This window comes from Maylandia zebra, linkage group LG1 (assembly GCF_041146795.1).
Source record: "Maylandia zebra isolate NMK-2024a linkage group LG1, Mzebra_GT3a, whole genome shotgun sequence".
Classification (NCBI taxonomy): Eukaryota; Metazoa; Chordata; class Actinopteri; order Cichliformes; family Cichlidae; genus Maylandia; species Maylandia zebra.
The window spans coordinates 2,089,797-2,104,468 of record NC_135167.1 but is presented as its reverse complement, the minus strand read 5'-3'; the positions used below and the strand labels follow the sequence as shown (position 1 = coordinate 2,104,468).

The window sequence follows — 14,672 nt, the reverse complement described above, 5'->3', positions numbered from 1 at the left end:
GATGTTAAAGCGCGCTCGCGTCCTAAGAAGAGACAGGCGGGCCAGGATAGGCCAGGACGGCTCCATCCATCACTGGCTGTTGGGGGGTTTGTGGTTTACCCTCAGTTCACCTCCGAGAAGGACGCACGGACGGGAGAGGGCCAACAGCTGTGTCCTACCACCAACCCTCCTGGAGTAAGAGACAAACTGGAGGTAAAGGTGCTCCAGCGACGCAGAGGGCACCGCAGGAAGCCAGGCACAGCACGCTCTGACGCTAGCTTCTGCCTCCAGCACGGGAACCGTTCACTCCTCTCTGATAATATACGTGCAGCTAAAACAGAGCAGTTTCCAGATGATGGATGTTTTACAAGGAAACACATTTCCTCGTGTCATTACGCGCTTCTGCTTTCACAGGAAGTATTTTCATCTCTGACTGTGTGCTACAGGAACTGATTTCACAATAAACAGCAAAAATAATCAGCTGTGTTTCTGGAGACGCATTTATGATCCTCAAAATACAGACAGTGGGCCTTCGTCCAGACACCAAACATCCACGAGGCGCGACAGCAGCGCCACCTACTGGCTACACGCACACACACTCGTTTTCATATCATAGTGAGGACATGTCAGGGACATAATGCTTCCCTGGCCCCAACCACGACCTGTAATCCTGACACCACAAACACATTTTGAGTCTCAAACATGCCTCCAAACTCGTGGGGACGGGCATTTTGGTCCCCACGAGTTTGGTAAACTTTCAATTTTTGGTCCCCACAAAGATATGAACACACACACACACACACACACACACACACACACACACACACACACACACTCTCACACACACACACACACACACACACAACACACACACACACACACACACACTCTCACACACACACACACACACACACACACAACACACACACACACACACACACTCTCACACACACACACACACACACTCTCACACACACACACACACACACACACTCTCACACACACACACACACACACACACACACACACACACACACACACACACACACTCATAAAAAAGTAAAAGTAATGATTAAGTAAACAAACAGAAAACATTAATAAATAATAATTACTGACATAGGAGTTTGGAACCTCCTTAAGTTCCTTGAATTGAAGGAATTGCTTGAGTTTTTCTTTCCAAGCTCTTTAATATTAATATTTAAGTCATAAATCACAGACATGTGGGAGGGTGAGACGTGACATCCAGGATCCTCATATATCAGCATCGTTTCCTTGATGTTGCCGTCAGAAACAAAAGCAGCAGAGTTTTAAAAATAAAAGACATTTTATGAATACCTGACCTTTCACGCCTTTAATTTGAGGTCAGAGGTCGGAGTACTGTGATACTCGTGGTGCCAACACAAACGACTGCCCAGAGACTGCATCAAATGTTTTCGCACTGTTTCCACAGGCTGCATGGAAACGGCAGCTTGACCCGACTGACCTGCAAACTCATCGACTGACCCCGTGTTACTGAGAGTTTATCGCTGTGCAGCGGAGACACTCAGGCTTACATCAGGACGCATTTCTGCTGTGGCGACGCCTCGGAAATAAAACAGGAGCCGCTTGATGCACCAAATATGTCTTAAAGACAGCGACTAGCCGAGCGAGCGAGCAGCGGCTCACACCTGCTCTGCAACGTTGAAGCAGCCGTTTCAAAGGCAATGAGACTGCAGCACTCGAGGTCAGCACCAAGTAAAGTGCTGAAGCTAAAAGGCCACAGGCTGAAATTCTTCTGATGGTGAGGACGCATAAAGCTTCTTGGTGAGAGCTTTGACTAAATAAGTACTGTTTTACTTTCAGTAACACACCCCTGCATGAACACACACAGACACACAGCTACCTCTGTCTGTGCTGAGGAAGGGCCTTGGCGTCCACGGCAAACATCTTGGACACGAAGACGATGACAGGAGCGTTTTCCTCACTCGAACACTGCAGGAATGCTGGGAAACACCAGGAATGAAGGAAAAGAGTCAAACACACAGCGACAGCTGAAAACAGCGAGCTGCTTCAACAACAACACGAAATCCAAACAGACCACACGCCCGACGTTACAGCGCCTCCGTCGCCCTGATGATCACTGCGAGACGTTAACGCCACTGACCCACCACACGGTCACTGACAGGTCACTGCAAACAGCTGCTATCAGTGGGTTCAACAATAACTCTTTATAATTACTGATTTTAAGCATCTAATGGTGATTATTAAGGAGCTGTGATCACAGACTGCATGACGAGGCTCCGCCGAATGTCAGATTAGTCTGAAGCGTCTGAAGCCGACCAAAGTCAGGCAAATTAAATCAGCTGATGCAGGATCTGAAGGCTGTGCTTCCTGTTTGATACCAACGTGAGGCTGAATACGACCAGGACGAGGCGACAGCGAAAAGAGGCAAAAATATAAAAGAAAGTAAAAACAAATCTATAAAAATGTGTTTGAGCAGGAGGTTAGTAAGAAGACGGCGACTCCTCAGGGCGGGGCCAGCAAAACAGCTGATATGGTGTCAGCAGTCCTGATTCGCTCAGAGCTACACGAGCCAGAGGAGGAGTCACCATCGATCTGCACAGATGATTGGGACGTGCAGAAGCATGCTCACAAAAGAGCTCCTGTCATTGGTTAGAAATCCCAAACAAATACTGCGTGTGCGTGTGCGTGCATACCTGTTTTCAGGTGTTGCGTCTGCTCGGGCAGCGAGTCAAAGCGGCGTGCTCCCACGCTCATCAGCTTCTCCACCCTCTCGGCCGCCATCTCTAACGGGCTGGGGAGCTTCTCACACACCATGGCTGCAGCGCGTGTTAAAGATCACCGAGGACAGGCGGGACAAAGATGTCGTGCTGGCGTCCTGCCGAGGGACGCGCTCACCTCACAGGACAAAGGATACAAAGGACGGCCTGGGAAACGGGTAACCACTGGCTGCAGATGGCAGACAGGAGGACTTTGGGGTCGGAGTGACGCGAGTCTCTGGCCATCACCTTTACCCCGAGTGACGTCACCACCTTCTCCACCTTCTCCTTGTCTCTGGGGATTTAAATAAAGAGAAAGTTCTTCCATTACGGCCGCGGGGTCGGGAACGCGTTCCCACCTGTCCTGAGAACATCACAGCTTCTGTGTGGAAACGTCCTGGCAGCTGAGAACAATCTGTGGAACATCGCTGCCTCCTCGTGTTTCTTAGAAGGTTATTCATAAAAACTCATTTTACTGAAATAATAAAAGTTAACCAACCTCCTGATGACGACCGCATCATATAAGCTCCAAATGTTATCCAGCACGAGCTGCACGAACAGCGGCTTCTTTCCTTTGGCCTGCAGGGACGTCGCACACGGAGGAGAAAATCTGATCAGTGCAAGGAATCGTTTTCCTACGAGAAACAAAGCAGAGGAGCAAAGACCTCCTGGAACCAGAACCATTCAGGACGTTTGCTGGATTTGCCACATCAGACTTTTTCATTGTGAGTTTTTTCTTGGGCTCTGTGCGTCTTTACTTCCTGATTTATTTTGAAGGTTTTCTGTTTTTGCTCTTTTGCCGTTCACCTCCCTGACGTGTTTGTGAGGTCATCGCGTCACCTCCTCGTGTTCGTCTTGTCCTTTGCTCCTCCCCCTGTTTCAGCTTCCCTCTTGTTTTATTATTGGATGCTGGCCATCGTGCTTCCTGCCCACTACGTGATTTCTGCACTGGTGTCTGGGGCAGCTTTGAAACCTTCCCTATGAAATGGATCATTAATACAGGAGCACCTCAGCCTGTGAGTGTGGACCGTCTGAGGTGCAGGAATCTAAAAGGCCAACATGGCGCGCTGCACGCATCAGCAAACGGGTTCCTGAAGCCCGGAGGCCGGCTCATGACCACGACCTGATTTATTGTCCGCTTTACTCTCTGTGAGCATCATTTCAAACAGGAGCATCTTGTTTTATTCAACAAGACTTCAAACTAGCAAATGAGACCATAAACTGTAAAGTGTTTACTGTAATCAGAGAGCACGATCAGAGGACTTGCCCCCTGCTGGACACTAGACAGAATGCAGGGACCTGCAAAGTCCACTTTGACTGCATTCACCATAAACACTGCACGACTCCACCTTTAAACTAATATTCACTGACTTCATGTCGTTATTCAGGTAACATGTTTGTGCTCTTTTCATTCTATATTTGACGAATGAACAAAGTAACATCAGAGAAGCTCACTGATGCAACACTTCTCATCTACTTCTGCTGAAATCCAGCTTTTACCAGGAACATCAACAGGTGAGCACACTGAAGCCTGTGTGAGCTGTAAACACACACAACACTAAAACATGAGGTGACATATCCATGAAAAGAGGGAAAAAACACCCAAGACACAGGACAGAGGACGTTTTTCTGCAGACACACAGCGACTGCATCCAGCTGCGATTCAGAAGGTCAGCCCACACAGCTCATCCCCATCCTGTGAGTGTGCTGCTAAAAAGCCTCACCGCGTCATTCACGGGCCGGCGTGCCTGTGAATGACGAGCGAGCATGAATAAGAGGTCAGCCCCTCCATCGCTGCTCTGTTTTGCAGGCACTGACGCCTCCTCCGCTCGCCCCTGACGGCTGCAGCGCTGGCCAGACAGAAACACACCAAAACACTCCTCATTCAGGGCCCGGGGGGGGGGGGGGGGGCAGCAGCCGAGCGTCTGCTGGGAAACGTGGCCGGTACCGGTCCAATCCAATAAACATGCCGGGTCAGTCAGGACTTCAGCCTCTCGCCGTGCAGGAGCAGAAGAGCATAACACACACTGTATATAAAAGATGGAGAAATCCAAAAACGCTATCACCGACTTTTGTGATTCGACCTCTGTGGCCGTCACCAGATACCAGGAAGTTCCCCCCTAATGGCTCGTTCGGGACCTCGGACACAGATGACCTGCTGTCAGTGCTCGGTGACATCCAAATGACATCCTTGAATTTCACTCTCAAAGCTCCGCCTTCTTGGACGGCCTGTTAGTGCAGTGACCTCACAGCAGCGATATTATTGGTCACATGATGCCATTAAAATGCTCCAACAGCACAAAAACCTTCTGCTCTGATCTTTTAATGCTTCACTGAAAACTTTCCTTTTCCAGTTTCACCTCGATTCATAAATTTCTGCCTTTAACGTGGCTGCACCTGTCAGTTTATGATTGAATGAATATTTTCCTGCTCTGTTTAAGGTGCAATATAATAAAATAATATAAATACAGTTCTAAGTTATTATTTCTTTGCATGTGCACAAGACTGAAGTGTGACCTGATGGTGGCACTAAGAATAAAAACACCAAAGGTAATTATACCATCAGTGAGTCGTTTTCACTGCAGGCTAGCTGTGGGTAGAGGTGGGCGGAGCCTATCACCCTGAAGCCGTTCACCTGGGCAGGTTGAGTCTTGGTTATTTAAGCTGCCTCCTCAGCCTGAGCCATTTTGGACTCAAATCTTTTTAAAGTGCAACTTCGTTGGTCTCGACTGCGGCGTGCTCGGCTCGGTGAGTACTGGGACCGCCTCTGTGAGAAAGGCTGCTGGGTGTGGCTCCCCCACAGGGTTCTCTGGTTAGGTGGAGTTGGGGTTAATCTCCTTTTAATGCTGCTGTGTGCCCACTTGGCCTGAATGTGGATTATTTGTCTGAATTGCTGCACTTTAAACTTCACCGTGAGACGCACCAAATAAAACATTGACGCATTTAAGTGGACAGGCCGGGTCCAGGTTTGAAGGCCATAAACGTAGTTTAGCATTCACGCTGATCCTGCTGTGTCAGAGTACAAACACGTCTGTTAAGCTGAGCTTAAACCTGCCTGAAGCTTTTAGTCTCGTTTGTCTCGGGAATAAAAGTCCACTTTGAACACCTGGCTTAATGTTGATGCCTCAGTTTAGAATGACAGATGCAAACGACCTCATCGACACGGTGATACCAAAGGCTTCAGCTTCTCATTGTTTTTATACTGGAAACCTTTACATCACAACTTTAACTGCATCTGTCTGTGCTCCCTTTCAGGTGTGCACGTCTGACAGGTGAGGCTGCTGCAGGAGGTGCACAGACACATGCCGACTTTGACAGTTTCAGGTTTTACATGAATTAAACCCTGCTGCAGTGATGTGGAGAACATCATCAGCTGATGTTAAACTGCTTTATTATGCTCGTCTCATCAATTGTGACTCAAAGACCAGCTGATACGGGCAACTTAACGACTTTAAGGTCTTAAAATAAAACCTGACAGCTTTGACTGTTCTCGCCTTTTATTGGCTCGCCAATGATTTCATGACCTGAACGCCGTTTCCTCAGATGGAGGCAAAGCGTAGCTGCCTGTACTCCTGCAGTGTGCTCGCTTGTCTCTGACATTTTTCTGTCCATGTGCAGAAACGTGTCACCTTTACCACGGTCTCAAACACCGCGGTGCTCTGTAGAAACTATCATCCCAGGAAGCTCTGACTGCAGACGCGATTCTTACACCACATAAACCTCCCAGCTGTGTCACCTGAGCTCCTTTCATGATCCTCTTGGCTTTCATGCTGAGGTAGAAATCTCCCCACAGGGTTTTCAGTAGCACCTCCTTCTTGATGCCCATCCTCTCGCTGTAGATGTGAGCAAAATGCTGGATGCTGGAAAACAGAATCAGCCTCCATGAACATCCAGAAGCTTTTTTTTTTTTTTTTTTTTTTTTTCTTTGTTCAAGGCTAACAGTGACACAGACGTGAACTTTAACCCCGGGCTGATCAGCTGAGCAGAGCTGATCAGCCCGGGGTTAAAGTTGTATTTTATATTGAAATTCATGCAAAGTTATAAATCTGGTCAATGTATTTTACTTTGAAAGGCAAACACTCAGCTGGGTCTGTATTCATGTTACATTTAAGAACGGCGCCATCTGCTGGATGATCTTCCTGAACTGCACCCAGCCCACAGGGTGCACACACAACTCTCCTTACTAAACTAAACTGGTGCTTCTCGCCTGCACTCGCCTGTCCTTCTGGTTTGCATGCACCTTTATTCTGCGTGAGGGTTTTAATGAAGACTCTTCCTGCACTGCTGTATATTATGCTTATATATGCACATCTGCATTAAAGGCTCATGTCTCTGCACAGAATAATCTGTAACTCCAACAGCACCGAAGCCTGTGCTCAAACCAAACTGTGGCCCTAAAAGTGACTCCGGTCAGTTAATTTACACCAGCATGAATATCATGGCCTCACGAGCCGGCTGAGCCGCGGCACTGGAGTCTTTCAGTTCATGTTCTGCGTCCTGCAGCCTGCAAACAAAGCTTTGCTCCCTCCGTGAATCGACGCCGCCTCACCTGAAGCCCCAGCCGTCGATGGCGCTGGCAAACACCACGTTTCCCTGGTCGGGAGAAAAGTAGAGGTGGGAGTCATCGACCTCTTCGAGCCCAGCGCTCCAGTCGTAAACCTGGTCTCCGCTCGACTTCTCGCCCTCTTTCTCCTCCTCCTCCTTCCCCGCTCGCTCCTCCAGAACTTTAGATGTGAACAAAGTTCCCGTCACGGCGTTCACCTGCAAGGACAAATCACGGCGGTGCACGAAGCGTACGACTCAGCAGGTGTTGGTTAGAGACGGTAAAACGTGGTTGACAGAGCCGGGTCCTCACCTGTTCCAGGATCTTCTTCAGGTGAGTGTAAGCTTCCTGAGACGTTAGCTTCAGCTCCACCACGAGCCGATCAATCTTATTAATGACCAGAACCGGCCGGATGTTCTCCAGCCACGCCTGCCGCAGCACAACCTGGGTCTGACACACACACACACCTGCGTTTGAGAGCTCGTGGTGAAACACCTTAGTTAGAAATCAAGACTGCGTCATAAACACAAACTGTACTGAAGTACCAGCAGAGGGCGATAACGACGGTTTGGTTTTATTCACATTTCTTGCTGATCTCAGAGAAGCTCACTTCTGATGACAGCGATACTGAGATGGACTGCTGAGGAGTCCCTGTCAGTAAGTGCTGCTGTTAGCATCTGTCAGCATCTGTCAGCCAGCAGGAAAGTGGACCTAACACAGCTGGACTCATGTGATGTCTGAAGGCGGGATGATCAGGATGATGATTGAGGTGTGTGTGCGAGAAGGACAAAACGGAACATGTGCAAAAATAGTCGGATATAGTCTGAAAGCTGTCTGTGATGTTTAAATTTAAAGTAACTTATAAGCCGTATGATGACTGTCTCCAGCCACATGTGTAAAACATGACCGGGCAGAACGTTGACGTCCATCTGTCCCTGTACTCAACATGGCGGCTTCACCAAAACTGGCTCCCGCTGCGATCACGGTTCTGCTGATGAAAATGCATCAACTTGTTGGAAGATGTAATTACACACTAACGTGTATTTATGGGCACTTATTCTGTTACATTATGATGATGACCTGAGTGGCTCTGTGAGTATCTCAGGAGGCTGAGGTTCAGCCAATCACAAATCTCCAGTCAAGAATCTAAAACTCGCTCTGGTGGCGGAGAGTCCCAGACTTTTAAGCCCTAAAGGGGATGTGTCCCAAGAGGGTCACGGATAAGAAATCCCTAAGAGGACGTCTTAGGGAAAATCTGGGCCTCTCCACCAACTGCTCTTACAGAAGCTTCTCAGATGAGAGGTGGAACATCTTCAAGAAAGTCCAGACGCTTTTCTTTCTGAGCTCCTTGAACTTCCGAAAACCAAATCCACAGTAAATGACATTTCTCGTCCTTAAAGCGCATCTCTGAAACAGCAAGGTAGCAGGTTTACCTGCGGACACACTCCCTCCACCGCATCGACAACTACAACAGCTCCGTCGCACAGCCGGACGGCGGTGGAAACTTCTGAGGAGAAGTCGACGTGACCCGGAGAGTCGATCAGATTCAGCAAGTACTCCTGATCTCCTGAGACGAGGCACACAAACACAGAACGGCAGTTAGCATCAAACAACACATCAGCGTCCAGCACAGGTGAAGGACGACCACACGGGGGCGTTTTTACAGTTAAATTCTGGAGCCTATCACAGCTGTTATAGGGCGAGAGGCGGGGCACAGCCTGAGCAGGTCGCCACCATCACAGAGGACAACACGCAGACAACCACTCACATTCACAGCTGTGGGCAGTTTAGAATCACCAGTTAACCCACCGCCACTAACTGCATGTGTTTGGACTGTGGGAGAGAACCCACGCACACACGGGGAGAACATGCACTGGATGCAGAAGCGCCCCCTGCACACAGATACATGAGCCAGTCGGACGAACAGCACGGGGTTAGTCCCGAGGTGAAGTGAACCCCGCCGAACAAAGGAGCGTTACCGTGTGAGTAGTGCAGGGAGATGGCGCTGGACTTCATGGTGATTCCTCGGATCTGTTCATCCTCCCGGCTGTCCAGATACCTCAGCTGTGAAGATACAGCAAAGAAGAAAGAGTGAGAAACCTGCTCCGACCTGCCCAAGAAACTGCAGCCAACAGTCACTAACCTTCCCCGCCAGTCGACTGGATATGATGCCATTACTCGCCACTAAGCAGTCCGCCAGAGTAGTTTTACCTGAAAACAGGCAGAAACTTAAAGACATCCTGGCAGAAACCCTCAGGAACAGAATCAGTGTTTAACACTTTTAAATAAATGAATACAGAACATCTGTAAAATGTGAGTGTTAATAAAGCTTCAAAGTCTTGAGTAGTATAGCTGTAATTAGATATGAGAACACAGTGATGCTGCTGATGTCAGTCACTTTATACATCACGCCAAATCCTGCATCCCTGTGTGTGTGTGTGTGTGTGTGTGTGTGGTGGGGGGGGGGGGGGGGGGCTGCCACTCAGCAGCTGGCTGTAAGTAAATAAAGTGTGCCGAATATTAACTTGGGCACTAACGATTAAAGAGCTCCCCTTCTTCATACTCTACCTGCTAGGCAGTCCCGCCGAACAGCAATTCAGTTAAATCTTCGATCGAGTTTGGCTCGTTGTGCTTGTTTATCCTCCCACAGTGACTCACGTGAGAACTGAGATAAATGCTAAATAACTTTGACCCACCGTGATCAACGTGAGCCAGGATGCACAGGTTCCTGATGTTGGCTGGGTTTCTCTGCAGGGAGATGATCTTCTCCAGGCTGGTGTGTCCCATCGTGAACACCGACAACAAGCCCACCTTCACCTGCTAATGATGTTAGCCACAGCGCCAAAGCACGGACGGACCAACGGTCACCGGTTGGACCCGTCAGATAAGTCCCTGAAACACGGAGTGACGAGAATGAGAGCCGGCAGCGGAGGAGCCGCTAACTCTGCGGCTAACCACCACAAACTCCTCAAAAGAGGAAGAGGAGGAAGAGCACACTTCCGCTCTAAAGCAGCGACGCGACGTCCCGGGAGTCTAAATCAAGCCAAACGCACAAACCGAGCCGTGACAAGCTCGCATCTTACAAACATGTGGGGGACACCCGACTCGCGTTGTTTTCCCGGAAGTTGATGCTGCACTTTAACCACGCCCATTGGCATACGTCCTAGCTGCGTTCAGGAGCATTTGGGGAAAAAAGAGCTTCGTCCTGGAGCCGCTGAGTTCACGCGCCGCCTCTCAAACCAAGTCAGCATTTAAACGGATGTAAACGTCACGGAGGATGTATGGAGGGCCAGGAGTGACAAAATGAATTGATTGAATACGCCATTAAATAATAAATGTTTCGTTTATCAATTCGAATTGGAATTAATTAATTAAATCTTTCAATAATTAATTAAATGCCTATTCATTTAATTTAAAACATTTAATAAATTATTTATTTCTAACTTTTATTGACTCATTTAATTATTTAAAAATGTATTTATTCATTCAGAATTAATTCTGACACTAAATGGAAATTCACCTGAAAAGAAAAAAAAAAAAACCCTGCTTGCCCCGACCCCCGCCACCAGAAATCTGAGAAATTCCCATTTTTAAATACGACTTTTCCAAAAGTTCTTATATAAAGAACTGATTATGATGTAAAACACAGAATAGGTAGAATAATGCAGAGTCACAGGGATATTTCTAAAATCACTTTTCATTTATTACATAACTGCTTCTTTTATACTGCTGACTACAGACTATTATTATAAACACGGACACAAAACATATCAATGATCAGCGGCTGGAGGCACTTCCTGTGAGTTATCTCGTATGTTGGTGGTGTGTAGATACCAGTTAATATATAATCTGATTTGGGACAATCTGTTTTTTTTAACACACTTCTTGCTCTAACTCACGTATCACCCAGAATGTGTCATGACCCAGCTGATAATGGTTTCAATGATGATAACGGCTAAAAACGTCATAACCAGTGTAAACCATCTAGACTCACCTCTGCAGGCGCCGTTGTAGATATCATAGGAGGGGGGGGCAATAAAATTTAAAAGTGAAGAAGAAGAAGAGCTGGGATTTTTTTTTTTTTTTTTTTTTTTTTTAAAAGCTTCACATTCACCAAACTTTCAGACAGGAGCGGGTCTCTCTTTGTTTCCAACAAAAACGTCTTTTACTCCCAAAACATGATCAGGAATTAGAAGTTTCTATCTCACACACAGAGGGTTGTGAGCCTCTGACACCATGTGTACACCTGTTGATGATGCCTCAAATTGTGCCCCCCCCCCCCCTTATGTTCCTTTCCCAGTGAAATGTGTAAGTTTCCTTTAAAGCCCCCTTTTCCATAACACACCAGCAAAGATGGTGTGGGCCACTCGCCCTGAAACACCTGAATATCACTTGATGTGGACCCGTGTCTGAGTCAGTGACAAACTCTCATCGCTCTCTGGGAACATTTTTATTTTCAAATGCAAACAAAAAGCAGCTCAGCAGTCATGAAGTGATCAAACCGTCTTTATTCCTTTGCACTGTCACCTGAAGCATATTTATGATTTGTCGCACGTTCTTTCAGCCAAGCTGGAAGTCCGCAAGCAGCGCGATGCCGTCACATCCGATTGGCCGTACCGTGCAGTCATCAGCAGCCAGAGAGAAACACTGAACACGTTAATGAGTGGTCTGTCACAACGGAGCAAGAAAACATCACATGCAAATCAAACTAGGCGAGGGGCAGCGAACGCACCACCTGATCAACGTACACAATACGAGTGCTTTATATCCTAAACAGGAGTTAAAAATACAACAGGAAGTAAGAAAATAAAGGCCTCGCACAGTCTACACTCAGAGTACGATATTGCACTTAGAACACAGTATATACAGGACACTGTACAATGCAGCACGTCGGTATGATGACCTGTACAAAGGTAACATGAGCAGACCCCGTCGGTGGAAATCAGTGTGGCGCTGGTGTCTTAGTGTGAGCTGAAATTATTCTACAAAGCTTTGTCACGGCTGAGGATCAGAGGCGGGTTAGAACATCCGTGCTTAGGCAAACTGAAGCTCCACCAGCAGCAGAAACGTGGTATCACCAAAAAACTGCTCATACTGTGTGGCTCTGAGGTTCAGGAAGCATCCCTGTTTACCGATTTAGAAGAACAGCTGTGGTGGGTTATCACAGCTGTGCCCACACAGAAGCTGTACATGAAAGATGGAACGAGCTTCTCCGTCTTAAACCTGCGTTGTTTGTGTTGGCCAGCAGGGGGCGAATCTTCTGGTTGTAAAGTAAATCTGGGTGGAAATGAGCCCACAGTCCACTGATGAGTCCGTGGCCTCGTCACTACTTTGATCTTTCATACTTATTTATTGTATTGATACTTTATAACTGAGGAGCCAGAACCTCACGTCACTACATGTCACGTTAACGAGTCAGTGGGCGGTGTCACGGTGGTGACGTCCATCTTTTGTATACAGTCTGTGTTGTGAAGAGGTTGGGTCGGACGCTCTTCACCTTCAGACTGCTGTGATTTGGGTCCATAAAAAGAAATAAAACTGAATTAAAAATCTGTTTACTTTCTGTAGTCTGGATTTCATGTCGTGTTTTATTTGTGCTGAAGTGAATATTTATTCTATTTCAAGCAGCTTTTTTCATTACTTCTTAATTTTGTTACAGTATTTTACTGGTAAATTATAAAGACTATACTTTCAGTAAGGCTTCATATAAATTCTGTCTTATTTAACTTTATTTTCCTACATCTCGGCTCACTTATGGAGACATTTCTGCTGGACTGAATCGACTTGTTTAAAAAAAATGTAATAAGTAAAGACTGAACCACGGCTTAGATCAGTAAAGAAATCAAACAAGCACCGAACACTGAAGCTCATCCCAGAAACAAGTGCAGGATTTTAAAGGCAATGCTTTAAAATTATTTCATGTTCAAAGAAAACAAGAATTCAGTGTCAGTCGAACTCATCAGGATGGAAAAGCTGGGAAACTTGGACTCTGGTGAAGGAATGAGCAGCTGAGGCACGGCGACACCGATGTAACGGCAGGGCCCGATTAAAGGACCGCTCCAGTTTCTTAGCAGCCGAGTCAGTTTTGACCCTCACGTCTCGCTCGGACACCGTCCGTGTCACTCGTCCGGCTTCATTAACGTTCACAGAAACGACGCCGGGAGCAGAAACGACCCGAGCTGTAACAAACTGGAACTTCCTTTTTTCTGTTTTTAACTGTGTCGTTTTATAAAAACATTTTTGAAGAATTGCACAAATAAATAAAGAGATCAGAGACAGAAAAGCGCGACGCTGCAGAGGCGTCACGTGCTGCTGGCAGACCGACCGTCTCGTTGACAAGAAAACACGCTTCTTTAAATCTCACGGGAAACTAGCTGTCTGTGTAGGAAAATCACAAACTTTATTTGATCCACATAGTGAACACTTGTCTTCATGTTACAGTTTAGTCCAGATCAGAAAGTCAAGCCCGCTCGTCCTGTCGTCAGATTTCCTTTCAGTTTGTGAAAGATTCACGCTGAAGCTCGTTGGGGTCGGCGTGCACTCACGGGCTGTCCGTCTTAGTCTTTGCTCAGGCTCCCGCCTCCTGTAGACCCATCTGTGTGTGCGTGTGTGTGTGTGTGTGCGTGTGTGTGCGTGCGTGCGGTTAAAACCTTCCACCGCCACTAGGTGGAGTCAACGCCACGCAGGCATGAGCTGCAGCATCTCTGTTTGTACGTGTCCACATGGCACAGCCTCAGCCTCCTCACCACACTGCAGTACTGGGTGGTGTCCTCGCATTCACCTGCAGGAAGAAGCACGATGAACACCTCATCTCACATTTAGCACCGTGAAAAACATTACAGGTGTGTTTCTGGAGGTTTTAGGTTTTCGATGGTGCAGATTTCACGGTTCCCCAAATGACAGGGAGGCCGTGCGCGCCCACAGACTCCTCCTTATCTTGTTTTGCTATAAGTTGTGACCACCGTGCCTCACAACACTCTGAACAGAAGTTTGGATCCTTCTCACGTTAAACACGGTGCATCTTTTTAAGGACACAAACTCCAACACCTGACTCGCTCTAAGTCACACTGAATAAAACATTAAGCCCATCCACCCATTTTCTTCTGCTTATCCAGTTCAGCGTTTCCTGCTGACGGGCCGACGGGGCTGACGCAGTCTGCACCCAACCTAACGCCACCACCTGCATGAGGCGATCGATACGTGTCGATATCGAGCGAAGCTCAAAAACAGGAAGGTTTTTCATTTTTCTGAACGTTAGCGGGTGAAAATGACGGGCTGAGGGCAGCTGTGAGTTTTCTGACACTGACATCACCTCGTGAGCTGCTGACAGCGCGGCCCGCGTCCAGGATGTCGTGACGTACGAGGAGCGCCGCCGCCGGTGATTAAAATGA

At 47.5% G+C, this 14,672-nt stretch overlaps 2 protein-coding genes across 5 annotated transcripts in view; both read right to left on the bottom strand.

The window, feature by feature from the left end:
• efl1 (elongation factor like GTPase 1) overlaps positions 1-10,619 on the bottom strand; it is a 76,304-nt gene extending 65,685 nt beyond the window's left edge. Inside the window, exons 1-11 of the mRNA XM_004565733.5 lie at positions 9,978-10,619; positions 9,425-9,492; positions 9,261-9,345; positions 8,715-8,848; positions 7,594-7,731; positions 7,288-7,499; positions 6,475-6,598; positions 3,238-3,317; positions 2,897-3,033; positions 2,676-2,798; positions 1,862-1,961 (exon numbers count right to left, since the gene is read on the bottom strand). Of these exons, the coding sequence (XP_004565790.3) occupies positions 1,862-1,961; positions 2,676-2,798; positions 2,897-3,033; positions 3,238-3,317; positions 6,475-6,598; positions 7,288-7,499; positions 7,594-7,731; positions 8,715-8,848; positions 9,261-9,345; positions 9,425-9,492; positions 9,978-10,068 (1,292 nt within the window). The 5' untranslated portion in view covers positions 10,069-10,619. The remainder of the gene's footprint in view (positions 1-1,861; positions 1,962-2,675; positions 2,799-2,896; positions 3,034-3,237; positions 3,318-6,474; positions 6,599-7,287; positions 7,500-7,593; positions 7,732-8,714; positions 8,849-9,260; positions 9,346-9,424; positions 9,493-9,977) is intronic.
• Positions 10,620-11,716: 1,097 nt separating this feature from the next.
• Positions 11,717-14,672, bottom strand: part of adamtsl3 (ADAMTS-like 3) — a 207,539-nt gene continuing 204,583 nt past the window's right edge. For all 4 annotated transcript variants that reach the window (XM_014411197.4, XM_014411201.4, XM_024803595.2 and 1 more), the window contains one exon: positions 11,717-14,062. In XM_014411197.4, the coding sequence (XP_014266683.3) occupies positions 13,944-14,062 (119 nt within the window). In that variant the 3' untranslated portion in view covers positions 11,717-13,943. The remainder of the gene's footprint in view (positions 14,063-14,672) is intronic.